The 18,216-nt window shown below is 44.9% G+C and overlaps 1 protein-coding gene across 1 annotated transcript; it reads left to right on the top strand.

Moving 5' to 3' along the window:
- The first annotated feature begins 8,299 nt into the window (after positions 1-8,299).
- ghdc (GH3 domain containing) lies at positions 8,300-17,784 on the top strand. Its single transcript, XM_056297468.1, has 11 exons — positions 8,300-8,830; positions 9,048-9,356; positions 10,375-10,571; positions 11,722-11,916; positions 12,133-12,252; positions 12,620-12,917; positions 13,545-13,734; positions 14,347-14,418; positions 15,810-15,943; positions 16,252-16,340; positions 16,519-17,784. Exons 1-11 carry the CDS (start codon positions 8,746-8,748, stop codon positions 16,738-16,740), a joined length of 1,911 nt encoding a protein of 636 aa, XP_056153443.1. The 5' UTR covers positions 8,300-8,745; the 3' UTR covers positions 16,741-17,784.
- The last annotated feature ends 432 nt before the right edge of the window (positions 17,785-18,216 follow it).

Below are 18,216 nucleotides of genomic sequence, written 5' to 3'. Positions count from 1 at the left end.
TCTACAATCAAAACAGCACAAGACCTTTTGGTAGACTTGGGTTTTGGTTTACCTCCTCTGGAGGTCCTCAAGTTAAAATGTGCAGATGCCACTTTTTATACTAACTTCTATTCCTTTAACTTACCCCTTATTATGATAACAATGCAGTTATATTATAATCACTGCGTTCTCATTCCAACAAAACATTTTAGCAAGTGACATTTAACCATAGAGAAACAAATCAATGTATATAAAAATAACTTTAATATTTTTGTAACCTTTATTTACCCAGGATAGTATGCTGAGCACATGTGCTCTTTTTCAGCAACGTTTTGCTGCACATTCATACAGTTACACACATTCACACCTAGGAGCTGCCAACCACAGTCTTCACTGGTGGCCACTGAGAGGCTCCACTGGAGCAGTTGGTTGGGGGTAAGTGCCTTGTTCAAGAGCACATCAGCTGTGGGTATTGAGGTGAAACAAGGGTGTATAAACTGCGATAGAAACATGGTTTTTGTGTTGTAATGATTTGGCCTATGATACAGAATAAGGGCCAGACTGAATCAAAATTGGCTTTGGTTTGACTTCATTAACTCATACGATTCAAAAGTTTTGATTTAAAATTGAATATCTTACAAAATGCAATTTAAAAATGACTTTACAGATCTGAAAATATCTTATGCCTAGAAAGGCTTTTCCCATTTTTGATTAGCTTTTTATGTTACATTATTTTGGTAAAAAAAACAGTAAAAAATGTACTGCAAAAATTGCATAATAGTAATGATAATGATAATACTTTTTTTTTTTGCTGTATTGAACAATATCTTTACTAACAACAAGGCAAGTCAACCATGGTATAAAAACATTTGGGCATGTGTCTGAGTGAGACAAAAACAAACAAACAAATGAAAAAAATCTACAATTAGTGTCACAGCCTCTCGCCCTTGACATCAAAGCGATCACCCCTTGACACCTGCTACACCAGCTGACACCTGCTACGCCAGCTGACACCTGCTATGCCAGCTGACACCTGCTACACCAGCTGACACCTGCTGACCCCCCCTTCACCCCGGCACTCGCCCTCACCCTTAAAAGGCCTCCACTATGGACCAGTCTTCGCTGGAACGTCGCCATTCATGGACTTCTGCCTGCCTGCCTACCTGCCACAGAGCCACCTCCTGCTCTACCCCCGAGATCGGTCACTTCAATAAAGACTGGATTCTTCCTTACCTGGTTGTCCCGTCTGCTTTTGGGTTCCTTCTGATATGTGACAGTACGTTCCAGCCACTATGGACCCAGCAGACCATTCCACCACAGACCTGGCCACGGTCTGCCAGGCTGTAGCCAACCAGAAATCGGTCCTCAGCCAGCACAGCCAGGTGCTACAGGGGATGGCTGACGCCCTCCGTGGGCTCAGCTCAAAGATCTCGGGAATCCAGACCCAACTTAGTGCCTCCGCTAGCCCGGGATCCGCCCCTCCAGCTCCGCCACCCCCAGCGCCATCAACTTCGCTAAGGAACCATGGTTGCCCCGCCCGATAAGTATGATGGAGATTTTGGACTTTGTCACCCTTTTTTGATGCAGTGTGAGATTGTGTTTAACCAGCAGCCCCAGTCATATTCCAACGGATAGGAGCCAAAGTCGCTTACATCATGGGTCTTCTCCAGGGAAGCACCCTGGATTGGGCTACAGCGGTGTGGGAGATGCGGGCCTCCACTTCCTCATCCTACGCTGAGTTCACCACTGCTTTTCGCCAGGTTTTTGATCATCCCGTGCGGGGAAAGGATGCGTCAAAAAGACTGATCTCTCTCCGCCAGGGTTCCCGCAGCGTCGCTGACTACTCAGTTGAGTTCCGTACACTATCAGCGGATGAATTGGTTTCCTACCCCGAGCCTGGAGGGTTGGAGGAATTGGTTACCCTGGCCATTCGTGTGGACAACCGTCTCCGGGAGCGGAGGCGAGAGAGGACGCGCCACTTTCCTGGTCACAACAACTTACCACGGGCCACACCTCCAAACTCTGGGGCCGAGCTCGCTCGACTGGGGTTGCCGTCCTCCGAGAAAGCCCGAGGCGTGACTCTTCCCCAGCTTTTGGAGCCGATGCAACTCGGCCACTTCTGGCTCAACCCGGAGGAGCGTCAACGCCGCATCACCGAGAACAGCTGCTTGTATTGTGGTCAGCCTGGTCACTTTCTCGCCTCCCGCCCTCACCGTTCCGTCCAAACTAGCAGGCTCACGAGGGAGGGGGAGGATCCTCGTGAGCCCAACTGTCTGCCTCTCGTCTCCTCGTCCACGTACCCAGTTGCAAGCTACCATCAGTTTTAAAGGTCAGTCCACTAAACTTTTGGCTTTAATTGACTCTGGAGCTGATGAAAGCTTTTGGATGCAAGTGTTGTGAAGCAGCTAGGTCTTACCACTGTGAGTCTGGACCAGCCTCTTGAAGCTAATGCCCTGGATGGACGTCTCCTGGCCCGGATAACCTCTTAAGACCGAGCCTGTGCGCCTCCTGTTGTCGGGAAACCATCAAGAGGAGTTAAGCTTTTTCGTTATCAATTCTCCCTTTGTTCCCATTATACTTGGTCATCCCTGGCTGGTTAAGCATAGTCCCCATATTGATTGGTCATCGGCCAGAAGTTCAAGTTGGAGTCCCATCTGTCATGCCATATGCCTCCAGTCTGCTCTGCCTCAGTCTGTCCCCTGTCAGGTGTCAAGCTCTGAGACCTCTGACCTGTCACTGGTGCCTCCAGAGTACCATGACCTCCAAGCCGTGTTCAACAAGCATAGCACAATCATCGCCCCTATGATTGTGCTATTGACCTGCTGCCGGGCGCTCCCCTCCCCAGCAGCCGCCTATATAGCCTCTCCAAGCCTGAGCGGGAGTCCATGGAGAGGTACAGTGGCTTGCAAAAGTATTCATACCCCTCGAACTTTTCCACATTTTGTCATGTTTCGACCACAAACATAAATATATTTTATTGGAATTTTATGTGAAAGACCAACACAAAGTGGTACACAATTGTGAAGTACAAAGAAAATTATACATGATTTAAAACATTTTTTACAAATAAAAAACTGAAAAGTGCGGTGTGCAAAATTATTCAGCCCCCCTGAGTCAATACTTTGTGGAACCGCCTTTTGCCGCAATTACAGCTGCAAGTCTTTTGCGGTATGTCTCTACCAGCTTTGCACACCTAGAGACTGAAATTTTTGCCCATTCTTCTTTGCAAAACAGCTCAAGCTCAGTCGGATTAGATAGAGAGCATTTGTGAACGGCAGTTTTCAGATCTTGCCACAGATTCTCAACTGGATTTAGGTCTGGACTTTGACTGGGCCATTCTAACACATGAATATGTTTTGTTTTAAACCATTCCATTGTAGCCCTGGCTTTATATTTAGGGTCGTTGTCCTGCTGGAAGGTGAACCTCCGCCCCAGTCTCAAGTCTTTTGCAGACTCCAACAGGTTTTCTTCCAAGATTGCCCTGTATTTGGCTCCATCCATCTTCCCATCAACTCTGACCATCTTCCCTGTCCCTGCTGAAGAGAAGCACCCCCAGAGCATGATGCTGCCACCACCATGTTTGACAGTGGGGATGGTGTGTTCAGAGTGATGTGCAGTGTTAGTTTTCCGCCACACATAGCGTTTTGCATTTTGGCCAAAAAGTTCAATTTTGGTCTCATCTGACCAGAGCACCTTCTTCCACATGTTTGCTGTGTCCCCCATGTGGCTTCTGGCAAACTGCAAACGGGACTTCTTATGGTTTTCTTTTAACAATGGCTTTCTTCTTGCGACTCTTCCATAAAGGCCAGATTTGTGCAGTGCACGACCAATAGTTGTCCTGTGGACAGATTCCCCCACCTGAGCTGTGGATCTCTGCAGTTCGTCCAGAGTTACCATGGGCCTCTTGGCTGCATCTCTGATCAGTGCTCTCCTTGTTCGGCCTGTAAGTTTAGGTGGACGGCCGTGTCTTGGTGATGGATTGAACAGTGCTTCGTGAGATGTTCAAAGCTTGGGAAATCTTTTTATAGCCTAACCCTGCTTTAAACTTCTCCACAACTTTATCCCTGACCTGTCTGGTGTGTTCCTTGGACTTCATGGTGCTGTTTGCTCCCCAATATTCTCTTAACAAACCTCTGAGGCCGTCACAGAACAGCTGTATTTGTACTGAGATTAGATTACACACAGGTTGACTCTATTTAGTCATTAGGTCAACATTCGATCATTCAGCGATCATCAGGCAACTTCTGAAGGCAATTGGTTGCACTCAGAGAAAAGGGGGCTGAATACTTTTGCACACCGCACTTTTCGGTTTTTTATTTGTAAAAAAAAATTTAAAATCATGTATAATTTTCTTTGTACTTCACAATTGTGTGCCACTTTGTGTTGGTCTTTCACATAAAATTCCAATAAAATATATTTATGTTTGTGGTCGTAACGTGACAAAATGTGGAAAAGTTCAAGGGGTATGAATACTTTTGCAAGCCACTGTACATCAAGGACTCCTTGGCTGCTGGTCTTATTCGCCCGTCATCATCACCCCTTGGTGCGGGGTTCTTTTTTGTGGCCAAGAAGGACAAGACCCTCCGGCCGTGTATTGACTATAGAGGCCTCAATAACATCACAGTCAAGAATAAGTACCCTCTGCCCCTCATGACTTCCGCTTTTGATTCTCTCCAGGGAGCCACAGTGTTCACTAAACTAGACCTCCGCAATGCTTACCACCTGGTCTGGGTTCGAGACAGAGATGAATGGAAGACTGCCTTCAACACCCCCCTGGGGCATTTTGAATATCTGGTGATGCCGTTTGGTCTCACTAATGCCCCAGCTGTCATCCAGAGTCTGGTCAATGACGTCCTACGTGACATGTTGGATAGTTTCGTTTTTGTTTACCTGGATGATATCCTGATTTTTTCCAGAGACCCGTCAGAGCATGTCATGCACGTCCGCCAAGTCCTTCAATGGCTTCTGGAGAACCACCTTTTCGTAAAAGCAGAGAAGTGCGAATTCCATGCCCCTTCAGTCACCTTCCTGGGCTACATCGTGGCCGATGGGCAGATGAGAATGGACCCCACCAAGGTCAGAGCGGTTCTTGAGTGGCCAAGCCCGACCAGCCGTAAGCAGCTTCAGAGGTTCCTCGGGTTTGCCAACTTCTACAGACGGTTCATCCGCAACTACAGCCGCATTGCGGCCCCACTAACCGCTCTTACCTCCACCTCCAGACCGTTCCTGTGGACCCCTGTAGCAGAGGCAGCTTTCCAAGCCCTCAAGCACCGCTTCACCACAGCCCCTATCCTCATCCAGCCAGACCCAACCAAGCAGTTCGTTGTAGAAGTGGACGCCTCTGAGATTGGGGTGGGGGCGGTCCTTTCTCAGCGCTCCAGTGAGGATGGCAGGACACACCCCTGTGCCTTCCTGTCTCGCCGTCTCTCCCCAGCTGAAAGGAACTATGATGTGGGGAATCGTGAGCTCCTGGCGGTGAAATTGGCACTGGAGGAATGGCGACATTTTCTGGAGGGGTCTGAGCTTCCTTTCATAGTGTGGACTGACCATAAGAACCTGGAATACATCCAGTCAGCAAAGCGACTCACCGCACGCCAAGCCAGGTGGGCGCTCTTTTTTGGTCGTTTTAATTTTTCTTTGACGTACAGACCTGGCTCCAGGAATGCCAAGCCCAATGCTCTGTCTCGTGTGCATGGGGAGGAGTCTGAGCCCAAGCTCCAACCTGACACCATCGTTCCCTCTACCTGTGTGGTTGCGGCTGCGGCTGTCACCTGGAACATTGAAAAGGAGGTCATGGCAGCACAACAGACTCAGCCTGACCCAGGTGACGGTCCCCCCGAGCGCTTGTTTGTTCCAGACGCTGTTAGATCTAACGTGTTGCAGTGGGCTCACTCTTCCAAAATTACCTGCCATCCTGGAGTAACCCGTACCCTAGCCTTCCTCCGCAGACGGTTCTGGTGGCCTTCCATGACGGAGGATACTGGGTCTTTTGTTTCTGACTGTCCTGTTTGTGCCCAGAATAAGCCCTCCACTCGGGCCAGTGCCGGTCTGCTGCGCCCCCTTGCCTGTTCCACACCGTCCCTGGTCGCATCTGTCCTTGGATTTCGTCTCTGGTCTGCCCGCCTCCAACGGTAACACCGTTGTACTGACTGTCATTGATTGCTTCAGTAAATTTGCTCACTTTTTGCCCCTGTCTAAACTGCCTTCGGCCCGAGAGACTGCGGATCTGCTGGTCAGGGAGGTTTTCCGGGTCCACGGTCTTCCCCGTGATATAGTGTCTGACCGTGGCCCCCAGTTCACTTCTGCTGTCTGGAAGGCTTTCTGCTCTGCCATCGGTGCCACCGTCAGCCTGTCATCGGGGTTCCATCCTCAGACCAACGGCCAGGCCGAGAGGGCCAACCAGGCATTGGAGACGGTTCTCCGCTGTCTGGTGTCTGCCAACCCATCCTCTTGGTCCTCACAACTTCCCTGGGTAGAATATGCCCATAACACCTTGCCATCGTCTGCTACTGGGTTGTCCCCTTTTCAATGCCTTTACGGCTATCAGCTCCCCCTTTTTCCTTCTCAAGAGGTAGACATTCCGGTTCCGTCTGTCCAGGCCCATGTCCGTCGGTGCCGTCGGACCTGGCGGTGAGCCCGTGCTGCACTGCTCAGGGCCTCCAGCCATTACCAGCGCTTGGCGGATCGTCATCGCACCCCTGCTCCGGACTACTCCCCCGGTGACCAGGTATGGCTCTCTACCAAGGATCTACCCTTGAGATCGGACGCTAAAAAACTGTCCCCCAGGTATATTGGTCCCTTTCCCATTGTCAAAGTCATTAACCCCTCTGTGGTCCGTCTGAAGCTGCCCCGCACTCTCCGGGTTCACCCTTCCTTCCATGTGTCCTGCCTCAAACCTGTCTCTACCAGCCCTCTAGTTCCTCCGGCCCCCCGGCCCCCACCTCCTCGTATGATCAACGATCATCCGGCTTACACCGTTCGTCATCTCCTGGACTCTCGTCACCGCAGTCGCGGCCTGCAGTATCTCGTGGACTGGGAGGGATATGGCCCGGAGGAGAGGTGTTGGGTCCCTCGTCGCCTTGTCCTGGACGCAAACCTCATCCGGGACTTACACAGGACGCACCCTGACGGGCCTGGTAGGTCGCCCGGTGGCGCCCCTCGGAGGGGGGGTACTGTCACAGCCTCTCGCCCTTGACATCAAAGCGATCGCCCTTGACACCTGCTACACCAGCTGACACCTGCTGACCCCCCCTTCACCCCGGCAATCGCCCTCACCCTTAAAAGGCCTCCACTATGGACCAGTCTTCGCTGGAACGTCACCATTCATGGACTTCTGCCTGCCTGCCACAGATCCACCTCCTGCTCTACCCCCGAGATCGGTCACTTCAATAAAGACTGGATTCTTCCCTTACCTGGTTGTCCCGTCTGCTTTTGGGTTCCTTCCCGATACGTGACAATTAGAATTCTTAAAAATAGGAAAGCGAATTAGACTATATAAATGAAATAATACCACATAAATAACAAAGCCAAGATGATAAATTCATATAATTTGATCTTCAATATAAATTAAAGGTTGATACATTCAGGGTCTATTAATTTGTAAGATTGTCCACATTTCAGCAGTTCTTTTGCACATTTTAAATTCATATATTTCAGGGATTTACAATACAGTCTAAATTCATTACAAAAAGCATTGAAAATGGGAGGGGTTTTCATACGTTTAGATTTGTGTATGTAATGTTTTGCCATTGTGTTAATCAGCAGATTTTTCTTTTTTCTTTCATCACCAAGCCATACATTACATCCACGTGTGATTTGAGTTCAACAGATACATTCTTTTGTTTAAACCATTCTTCCATTTGTTTCCAAAATAGTTGGGATGCTCCATGGTTTCAATATCTGAATTGCAAAATGAACAGGCATTATTTTCAAAATTGAATCGTAATCTGAGAAATTCATTGGAGGGATGTATATCATTAATTAATTTAAAATGGATTTCCTCAGCTTTGAGTCGTAGGGGATAATGTAAGAAATCCGTTTTTAATCTTAGTACTTTTGCAGGGTCCATGTCTCTAAAGTTAAGTACTTTATTTAACTGATTTGAGTATAAGTCATTGGACAACATCTGTCCAATGACTTATACGACGACTGTTTCATTACTTATACAACAACTGTTACATTACATACACAACAACTGTTACATTACATACACAACAGCTGTTACTTTTTTCGTTTCTTTTTTTTTTAGATCAAGGAATTTGAATTCTCCAATGTACAGATTTGGCAATGTTGCTATTGAATTGGTGTGTAGGACTACTCCTCAGGCCAAAAGTATGAATGATTCTGGGATAGCATTAGTAAGGCTGGCAAACTGTTTAGGGTGACAGGGGAAAAAATCTAATTTAACAAAAATCATTATATGCTAGCAAAAATCCATTCTTCCATTCTTTATTTTTTAAAAAAGAAATCCCAGTTCTACAAAGAATGGATGGACAGAAATATCTGATCTGTTTTAGATCTCTTCGATAATAATAATACCAAGCTTTCTTGAGACAACAAACCGACGTCATTTTCTCCAGCCAATCAGCTGTAGCTCGAGCCAAAACACGGAAGTGATAGAGACAGTAGTGAAGGTGGAGAACTTTTCATCGTTATCAAGAGATCCCTTGAGTACGGACATTGTAGCCTAAATACTATGTCGTTAATGTATTAATAAAAGAAAAAAATCGACAAACATTGAAACGTCAGTCCTCTTCGTTTGTCTTCATGGCTTCCTCTTGGTTTCGCTTTTGGTTGTCGTTGGGCTTTGCATTTTTATCCATTACCATTGCCGTCATCGGACAAAACTTGGGTACGTAAACTCAAACGTATCCCTTAATGCCTGACAATAAAAATAATACGCCTTGTATTTCGTAATGGTTAGTCTGTACGTTAAGTTGTCAAATAAAGCGGCCTGTTAAATGATTAAAACGTGTTTTACGAACGCTATAACTTTGAAATGTTGACCGACAGCGCCCCCGTGTGATCTGACTTGCTGGCATGTTTTCCTTGTGTAACCACGGCTGTAGTGACCCCGCCATGGGTCGGGATGCCTCATCTCCTTTCGGCCGCGTTTGGCGTCTTCTCCGTGGCAGGAATGGCTCTCATCTGGAGGGACATACACTCGAAGGTGAAAGGAGAAAACCGGACGCTAAACAGTCTGTTGAGCCAGTATTTCGCGGTGAAAGTCGTCGGCTGGCTGGGCAGAAGGCAAAGGGCAAAACTCGAGGCGGACACGCTGAACGTCAAACAAGTTCAGGAGGAGACTCTGCTGAGGCGCGTGCATAAAACAGCAGATACGTGTTATGGAAAACGGTTTGGTTTCAGCTCAATCACAGGTAAGACACGTGTCGACGTGTGGAAAAATATGACAAGTGTTTTATGATAAATTTCCGATTATTCGACTGTTTAGATAAGCTTACTCGAATTATTGCAGCAATGTAAAGCCTGGAGTGATATGACCCACAGCGTATAGTGGATGTCACGTTACGCAAAATGAATCCTACACCCTGCAGACACAGGAGGCCTCCCGGTGATGTGCATTTGAAATCTGCAGGTTTTCATTTCAACCGATCACTGCAGGTATACTGTGGTCAGCGTACCTTTTGACTTCCTGTCAAAATAAGGGAACTGTATTGTATCAAATCATAAACCTAATGCCATTCTAAAGAATGTCTAAATTCACTGGCTGGTATGAGTTATCTTTAGGTCCCATAAAACGAATATACCCATTTAGTCGTTATTATAGCCTGTAGGAAATGGTGTCGGGCGGTAGTTGGTGAAGAAAGTAACCACTTTCAATTGCCTGATGTTGTTGCGTTAATGTGCTGATGATCATCGTCGTCATTATTATGGTGTAGGCCGGTGAAGTCACCCACGGAAGCTGGTCCTAGACCAGTTTTTTTCTCTCCACTGTTTATACACGGTCCACATTTGTGCTGCTTCTATTTTGTTTGTTTGTTTTTTCATTTGTTTGTTTGTTTTGTCAGGATTTCAGTTTAAGGTTGGGCACAGTTTTCTAGTGTTTGAGGTTAGGGTTACATTTAGTGTAAGTTATGAATCCGGTCTGGGACCAACATCCACGGGCAGTTTAGAGCAAGTAGAAACTGAATATATAAATAATATATGAATGTGTACATAAAACGACACTGAATTTTTCAGCCTAACTTTCTTGGCAGCCTAAGCCCTTCAAAGCCAAGGAACCTGGATTGCAAAGGCACCCGTTATCTCTGTCTAAGAAGGCACTACCTGTGGCTCTTTGGCTCAGAAGAGGTTAAAAGACAATAGTGATTGCAAAAGGGATGCATCTCTTTAAAGAAGGCTTTGTAACATTAACCTGAAAAAAATATATTTCAGACAGTGAGGCCTTTCGGATACGGCACCCCATCACCACATATGAGCACTACCGTGAGCTTATCCAGCGTATCGCAGTAGGAGAGGAGAAGGTGATCATTGCTGGGAAGCCCCTGATCCTGGCCATGACCTCCGGGACATCGGGGGCTAGTGCCATGCTGCTCAGCACCAAGGACACCAATACTGAGTTCTTTCTACAGGTGAATCTATAGGCAGCGTTGTGCTGTCTGCCAGTATGGTGTCTATCAGGTTATTGCCTAGAACAGTGGTTCTCAATCCAGTCCTTTGGGTACCACCAATGCTGCTTGTTATCCAATCAGTCTGGATGTCATTACATTCACCTGTTATGCCAGATGTTAAAATCTTCTGATAGCTGGAGTACCCGAAACAACTGGTGAATGTTGTCTACTACTTAGCAGAACAGAAAAGCCTCAGAATTGGTGGCACTTGAGGACCTTGGTTTGAGAACCACTGACCTAGAAGGTGGAACAATTGATGTGTAGATGACTTGATGGGTGCCATTTTGAGTACTTTGACCAGATGGCAAAATTTGGGCTGTGGAAGCTGAATGATTAACATGCTTGCCTCTATTTCCTGCAGCCAGCATGGCTTTTTTAAGGCACCTAATTGCCAACTTGTCTGCTCCATTTGCTCAGTAGTCTGCAATTTGAACGTTCTTGCACTGACATCACACTCGAAATCACTGTAAATGTGAAGTCAGACGTGTGCTCAGACACCATGTGTCTATGTAGCAAATAAATGTGTATTTTTCTCTAGTCAACTTGAAGAAATGGCTACAATGGAAAGGGGTTGATGAATGTGATAAACTGCTGCCCATTAAGCAATTGTTCATTTGACAGTCAACAATTGTCGTTTTTATATAATCGCTCCAGTGGGCATTAGTCCAGTGAGCTTAAACAGACATTTTCCAACCTGTTAGATATAAGAGCAAAATTAATAATGAAGTGTATCTAGAATTGCCTTGACAGCGTGGAGACAGCGAGACCAGTTGCATATTTCATGCTTATTTGCATGATGTATGCAAATAACAAAATTGTTGGGAGTTTCATCTTTAAAAACAATGTTGAATTTCAAACAGTGTCTAAAGAACAAAGACGGAAGCAAATAAAAAATATAACATCCCCATAATGAAATACTGGCATAAAAGCAGTTTGAGAAGCAGGACTTAAGTTTAACTGTGATTTCTCTGCGAGGGGCTAAATATGTATGCTGAAGAGAAGGAAGCCCCTAAATAAAATCCCTGAATCTTTATGAAATCAGATGTCATCTTTTTTAACAATAAATGGTCAGCTTTATCAAATTTGTAATAAATGTGTGTGCTTCTCCCAGGGGGTGGCTGTGTGTCTCGATGCCATGTGGCGGGCGTTCCCCGAGACCAAGAGTCTCCAGCGCACCACCAAGTTCTTCTACACACCCACTTTTCGCCAGTCAGAGGCTGGCATTCCTATTGGGCCAAACTCCTCCACACCGGCCTCCTCCCGCCATATGCTCAACCTCTACACCACCCCAGCGCCTGCCTTCGAGGTAGGATCACTAAAACAATTGGTTATTTACATTGTTTGTTTTGTTTTTTTAGTGAACTTATTGGTTAGGAACTGACTGCACAAGTTATGCACTGGTTATTAATCATTAAAATGATACCTCTGCAAGATTGTTTAATAATAACATTGTTTTCAGTTTTACATGATATTTTATTCTGCCCCCCCCCCCAGTAACTACAATATCTTCTCTGCCTTTTAGGTCCCTAGTGAGAAAGACACCCTCTACCTACATCTTCTCTTTGCTTTAAAAGACCCCAGTGTGGGAACACTCGAGTCCAACTTTGCCTCCACCATCTTCTATGCCTTCATTGCCTTACAGGTACAGCATAATTTTGTTTTATTATATCACAGTACAGAAAATTAGATACATTCACACTATAATATAGACATTTGCTGATTATGTCCTGTTGCTGCGTATTAGTTGCATCCCCAGAAATTTGTTTCTGTTTCTCCTGCTTTACTCAGAAGCTTGTGTTGTCCTTCTATCAAGGCAATGATTATGAATTCAAGAAAAGAAAAGAAACTAGTTAGAACCCTCATAATAGTAATAACCCTCATCATAAAAAAAGAAATGGGAGCGAAGGGTCACCTGAAGAAGATTGCATGTTTGATCAAATTAGAATGAGAAAGCAAATGTCAAGTCTAAGTCTATCTGTCTCTGTCTGATGTGTTCCCTGTCCCTCCAGGAGCGCTGGCAGGAGCTGGTGGAGGATATTGAGTTAGGGAAAATCAGTAGCTCCCTGACCCTGGAACCTAAAGTGAGGGCCAAGCTGGAGGGTTTGATGAACCCTGAACCGGGGAGGGCCGCCGAGCTGCAGGCCCACTTTCAGGAGGGCTTCAGAGGAATTGCTAAGCGCCTATGGCCTCAACTCAACCTAGCGCTAGCTGTGGACTCTGGTTCCAATGAGATCTATGGGGAGATGCTGAGGGAGCACTATTGCCAAGGAGTGCCTTTTTACTCTCCTTTCTATGCTGCCACTGAAGGTAAGAACCCACACACCACATTACTACATGGGGCTTGGATCTCCTCGAAATTCAACTAAAAGAACTGTATCTATGCTGTGCAGTGGATCTGTGGTAAACTGAACAGCATTCACTGAATGTACTGAAAGAAGAGCTCGGTTCTCAGACGTATCCCTCAGCTGAATTATTCCTACCTTATCATAGAGGATTTAAAAAAATGTGTTTTATGTGAGGAAACAACAAGACCAGTGCCTAGTGCAAATATGTTAAATGGACTGTATTTTATATAGTGCTTTTCTAACTGCAGCAGCCACTCAAAGCGCTTTACAGTTAATTAATCCTCACTTTCACCCATGCACACACACACTTATGCACTGACAGTGGTGTCAACCATGCAAAGTAACAACCAGCTCATCAGGAGCAGTTAGGGGTTAGGTGTCTTGCTCAGTGACACTTCAACATTTTTGCAAGGAGGAAGCCAAAGCAACAATAATGGGCACCAAGTTCATGACCTTCCTAAATATTCAGATAAAAATGGGTTATGGTGCCGACTGATATTACTGCACATATACATATACTGCACATAAAGATTCGAATATCTTCCAGGGAGGTTATTGGATTTATTTTACTGTTTGCTGATCCCTGCAGGTCTGATTGGGGTAAACCTATGGCCGAAGGAGCTCTCCAGGCGGTACCTGCTGTGTCCACGCTCCATGTTCTGTGAATTCCTCCCTGAGACAAGCCTAGATGAGGAGCTGCCACACACTCTGCTGATGGGGGAGGTGCAGGAGGCACAAAACTATGAGCTGGTCATCACCAACGCATCAGGACTCTTCAGGTAGCATTAATTTCTTATCAAATGGGATCATGAAATCTTATAGAGCCCAATTAGTAAGATTTTTGGGTAGCAAGTCAAAACCTTTTCAACGGAAACTTTGTGTGCATGTGTGTGTGTGTGTGTGTGTGTGTGTGTGTGTGTGTGTGTGTGTGTGTGTGTGTGTGTGTGTGTGTGTGTGTGTTTGTTGGCCGTTCTTTGTTTTTGGATAAGAGTTTGTATTGGTTATAAAATACACAAGTGCATTTCGCTGTGAAAGAGTGATTACATTTATTCAATGTTAGTCAATATTTTTGGATTAGATATCATGCCTTTTTTGTGACACTTGCATCAAGTGACTTTGCAATTAATCAAATGATACGCTTATACTGCACATTAGCTGTGTGTTATTGGTGAATACATGTAGTTTGCAAGTGTTCTGTGGAAGAAATGTCAACTGATTCATGGTTTGCACTGATGTATGTCAGGCTAAACCGTAGTTGCTGCCATGATTAACTAATCAGAGAGTAGGGAATAGTGAACGTGATCCAAATGCTTTTACATTTAATTGGCCATTAGTATCCAAGTAACATGGATAACTGCAAAAAAATGACATTGGTATTCCTTGTGTTACAGATACAGAATTGGAGATATCGTGAAGGTGGTTGGATTTCACAACCAGTGTCCAATAGTAGAATTTCAATACAGGTACAGTATTGCAGAGGTAGCAGCTTTTTTAACTTCTCATGCATATGTATATGTGCATATCATCTCATCTAGTTAATGGTGTGAGTGTCTTGCATTCACACTAATTTATTGTCCAACGTGGCCAGGGTTTGAAGCGTCAACTTTAAAGCATTAAAAGAACCATAAAAAGGTTTATTAAACATTATGAGTTTCCCTGAAATTGGCTTATCAGTGATGTTCAGGATGTCATGGGGTGAATACCATTTGCTTGGGCTCCAGCGATGAGCTTGGTTGTGACAAGGTGGGGCTTCCCACTACAGCCAGGAAAGTGAAAGCAACAACAGCAATGGTGGAAAGCAGAAAGAAAGTATATCAAAGGTAAACATGTCAAAAACGGTTTGCACATTGTCACCCACATCATGTGAAAGGGAAGAAAAGGCTAATGGTTGACAAACGACTGGCTTCTTGCATTGCAAACCATCCATGCGTCCATTATCCAAACCGCTTATCCTACTCAGGGTCGCGGGGATGCTGGAGCCTATCCCAGCAGTCATTGGGTGGCAGGCAGGGAGATACCTTGGACAGGCCGTCAGTCCATCACAGGGCCAACACATACACACACACACACACACACACACACACACACACACACACACACACACACACACACACACACACACACACACACACACACATACATACATACACACACTCACACCTAGGAACAATTTAGTATGGCTAATTCACCTGACCTACATGTATTTGGACTGTGGGAGGAAACCAGAGCACCCAGAGGAAACCCATGCAGACACAGGGAGAACATGCAAACTCCACACAGAGCACAACCTGGGATGACCTCCAAGGTTGGACTACCCTGGGGCTCGAACCCAGGACCTTTTTGCTGTGAGGCGACCGCGCTAACCACTGCGCCACTGTGCAAACCAGTGCTGCTAAATTATAAATTCAAACTACTGCTTTTTAGGTTATGTTTGCCAGTGGTTATATAATGAGTACTTACCGTTAATGTTGTTTACAATTAGTACCGTACAGCAGTTATGGAAAAGATCTGTTAATCTCCATTTATTGGTTTTTCCAGTTCTTCTGGTGAGACACCACTGGGGCAGTTTAAAGTTACCTCCGCCTTAATATAGAAGTCTTTATGATGTGGAGAGCACATGAGGAAAGCAAGTTGTTGGGTTGGGAACTTGCCTAAGGGAAGGGAACTAAAGCAGGACCTGTATACCACTGATACTGTTACCTCAGTGAAAAGATGAATGTTGTAGCCTTTTAAAATGATACTCAACCAAACCATGACATGGTATGCAGGACAAAGGGATACCCAAAGAAGCAAGGTTGGATAGGCTAGTTTGCTTTTCTTCCCATATGTGTTAAACTTATTTCTATCCTCCCAGACGTGGTCAGATGCTGAATGTTCGAGGGGAGAAAATATCTGAAATATTATTCCTGGGGGCTCTGAAGAAAGCTGTTGCCCAGTGGCCTGGAGCCCAGCTAATTGACTACTGCTGTGCTGAGAGTGGCCTCATGGGTAAGGGCATTCAAAATAGATCTTTCAAAATCACCTATTGAGATAGCACCTGTTCTGACTGCTCCTTGGCCACAACACTGAGCATTTTTTAAGTTGATTCAATACATTCAACATGCATAAACTTGAGTTTAATCCTACTTAAAAAGTAGAATTTATAATCCTTAGCTGTGACTGACTAAAACTGTTCATTCTGGTTAAGCCATCCTTTAGTTCCTGAGTATTGACATTTTAATGCTCTGCTCGTCACTTCTGAAATTATCAGGGTAACTTTTTTACTCCAGTGTATCTGACTTACTGTGATATTACAGGCGATTCGATAGGAGGCTCTGATCCTCACTATCAGGTGTTTTTGGAGCTGAAAGGAGTGAGGAACCTCACAGAAGAACAACGGTATAGGGTAAGAGAACCCGAGGGAGACACACCAAAACACAGTATACACTATTTATGGTGTTTTGTTTGTTTTTCTCAGATTGCTCGACAAAAGCAGGGTTTTGTGTTGTAGAAGGCCGTTGTATAATTTTCCTCTTTATTGCCGTGTTTGTGCACTCCTCTTGGCCCCCCTCCCACTGCTCCAGTTGGACCAATGTCTGCAGCAGAACTCTGCTGTCTACAAGTCGTTTCGTATCAAAGGTAGCATAGGACCCATGAGGGTACAGCTGGTGGCGGAGGATGCGTTCAAAGAACTTCGCAAGCAGATGATGACTTTCTCCAACACTTCACCCAATACCTTCAAAATGCACCGCGTGTTGCGCAGGAAAGAATTTGCTGACTTCCTCATAGGAAAGACCATTTCCTGAACGGCTGATGAAATGCGTTGTGGGTAAGATGACCATGCTTGCAGTTGCTGTGTAAGCACCGACTGGATACCATGGAATAATCTTAAAGTACCCTCATTCTCCAACAAGGCGCTCGTGGATTAAAGATTTATCCATTTGGGCACAGTGTTTTGGACATGAAACCGTGAAGTTGCATCAGTATTTTTGACAAATGTATGATAAAACTCTACTGTATACTATGAACAGGGAAGAATATAAGGCACCAGCAGATATTTGATGGAGTGTAGATAGATCACTGCATGGATTTCTGGTGCAGCTATTTCAACTGCTGCATTGGAAATACTTGTACCACTAATTTATTTGCTATAGTGCTCATTTGATATAAGAATTTTGCCCTGCAAATGTTTTATTACTTGTTTTGCACATCTGAAATAGACTCAAATAAGAGTGAAAATGGAAAAACAATTGAATCAAGTCAAAAAGGAAAATTTAATATATTCTGTCTCTTGCTTACATAGAATCACATTGTCTCAGTGATTAACAGTAAAGATTAATGGATCTCTTGTGTTGTTTGGAGATCATTTTGAAGGGAGCATATGCAAGTACTTTGGCAAGCCTGGTACAGCACTTCAGCATCTGGATGGCTTCTCACCACACGTTTTAACTGTGTCTTACCCAGGAGATGAACGCCCACCACTAGAGAGTGCTAGTGCTATACTGTGCACGTTTGACATGTCAGTGGGACTGTAAATGCTGGTCGGTCTTCCTCACAAGGCATAAAAAAAAATCACACAGCTGTAACTGATTATTTACACGTGGAGCTGAAGTGCTGGTCTCTTTTATGTCGGCTGAACACACATGAAGCTTGAGGTTAATAGCATAACTTTTATTGCATGTTAATGCAGAAACAGTTAAATTTTAGCTGCTCTCATCTAACCCATCTTGACATCTGTGTGTGAGGACTTCATAAGTCAACATGCTTATCTGTTTTTATGACATATTTTGTATTATCTGTACTGTATCTGTACTGTATTCAAGTGGAAGACAAATACAAGGTGCCAATTAAGCCAACATCAGAGTCAGTCCTCTCTGAACATTTAGTGGACTAGTGTATTTCCTCATTATTTCCTCATGCCATCTTTATCTACTGCAGGTTGCTGCGTCCACAAAGTAGGCTAATATTTTTAGCCACGTCCCATTTCAGCGGAGATTTGACATTGTTCTCACTCTATTCTGGCCTCATGGTTTGATTAGACAAAACAGGAGGGGATAAAAAGATTAATTTACCTCAGTGGTACGCATACCAACTGCTGCCCTTCTCAAGATGCTGACTCTAAGTCGAGTTTCTATTGGGACATTTCTCTGTGAAACTATGAAACATTTTAATCGGTAGACCACGAAAAAGTTGGATGAAATGATAACGATGACTGCCCTATCTTCTGTCCCCCATCACATTAAAAGCTTGAAAAGCAGGTTCATAACAAGCACTGTCGGTGG

Source organism: Lampris incognitus, chromosome 17 (genome assembly GCF_029633865.1).
Source record: "Lampris incognitus isolate fLamInc1 chromosome 17, fLamInc1.hap2, whole genome shotgun sequence".
Classification (NCBI taxonomy): domain Eukaryota; kingdom Metazoa; phylum Chordata; class Actinopteri; order Lampriformes; family Lampridae; genus Lampris; species Lampris incognitus.
This window is presented reverse-complemented; position numbering and strand designations above follow the sequence as displayed.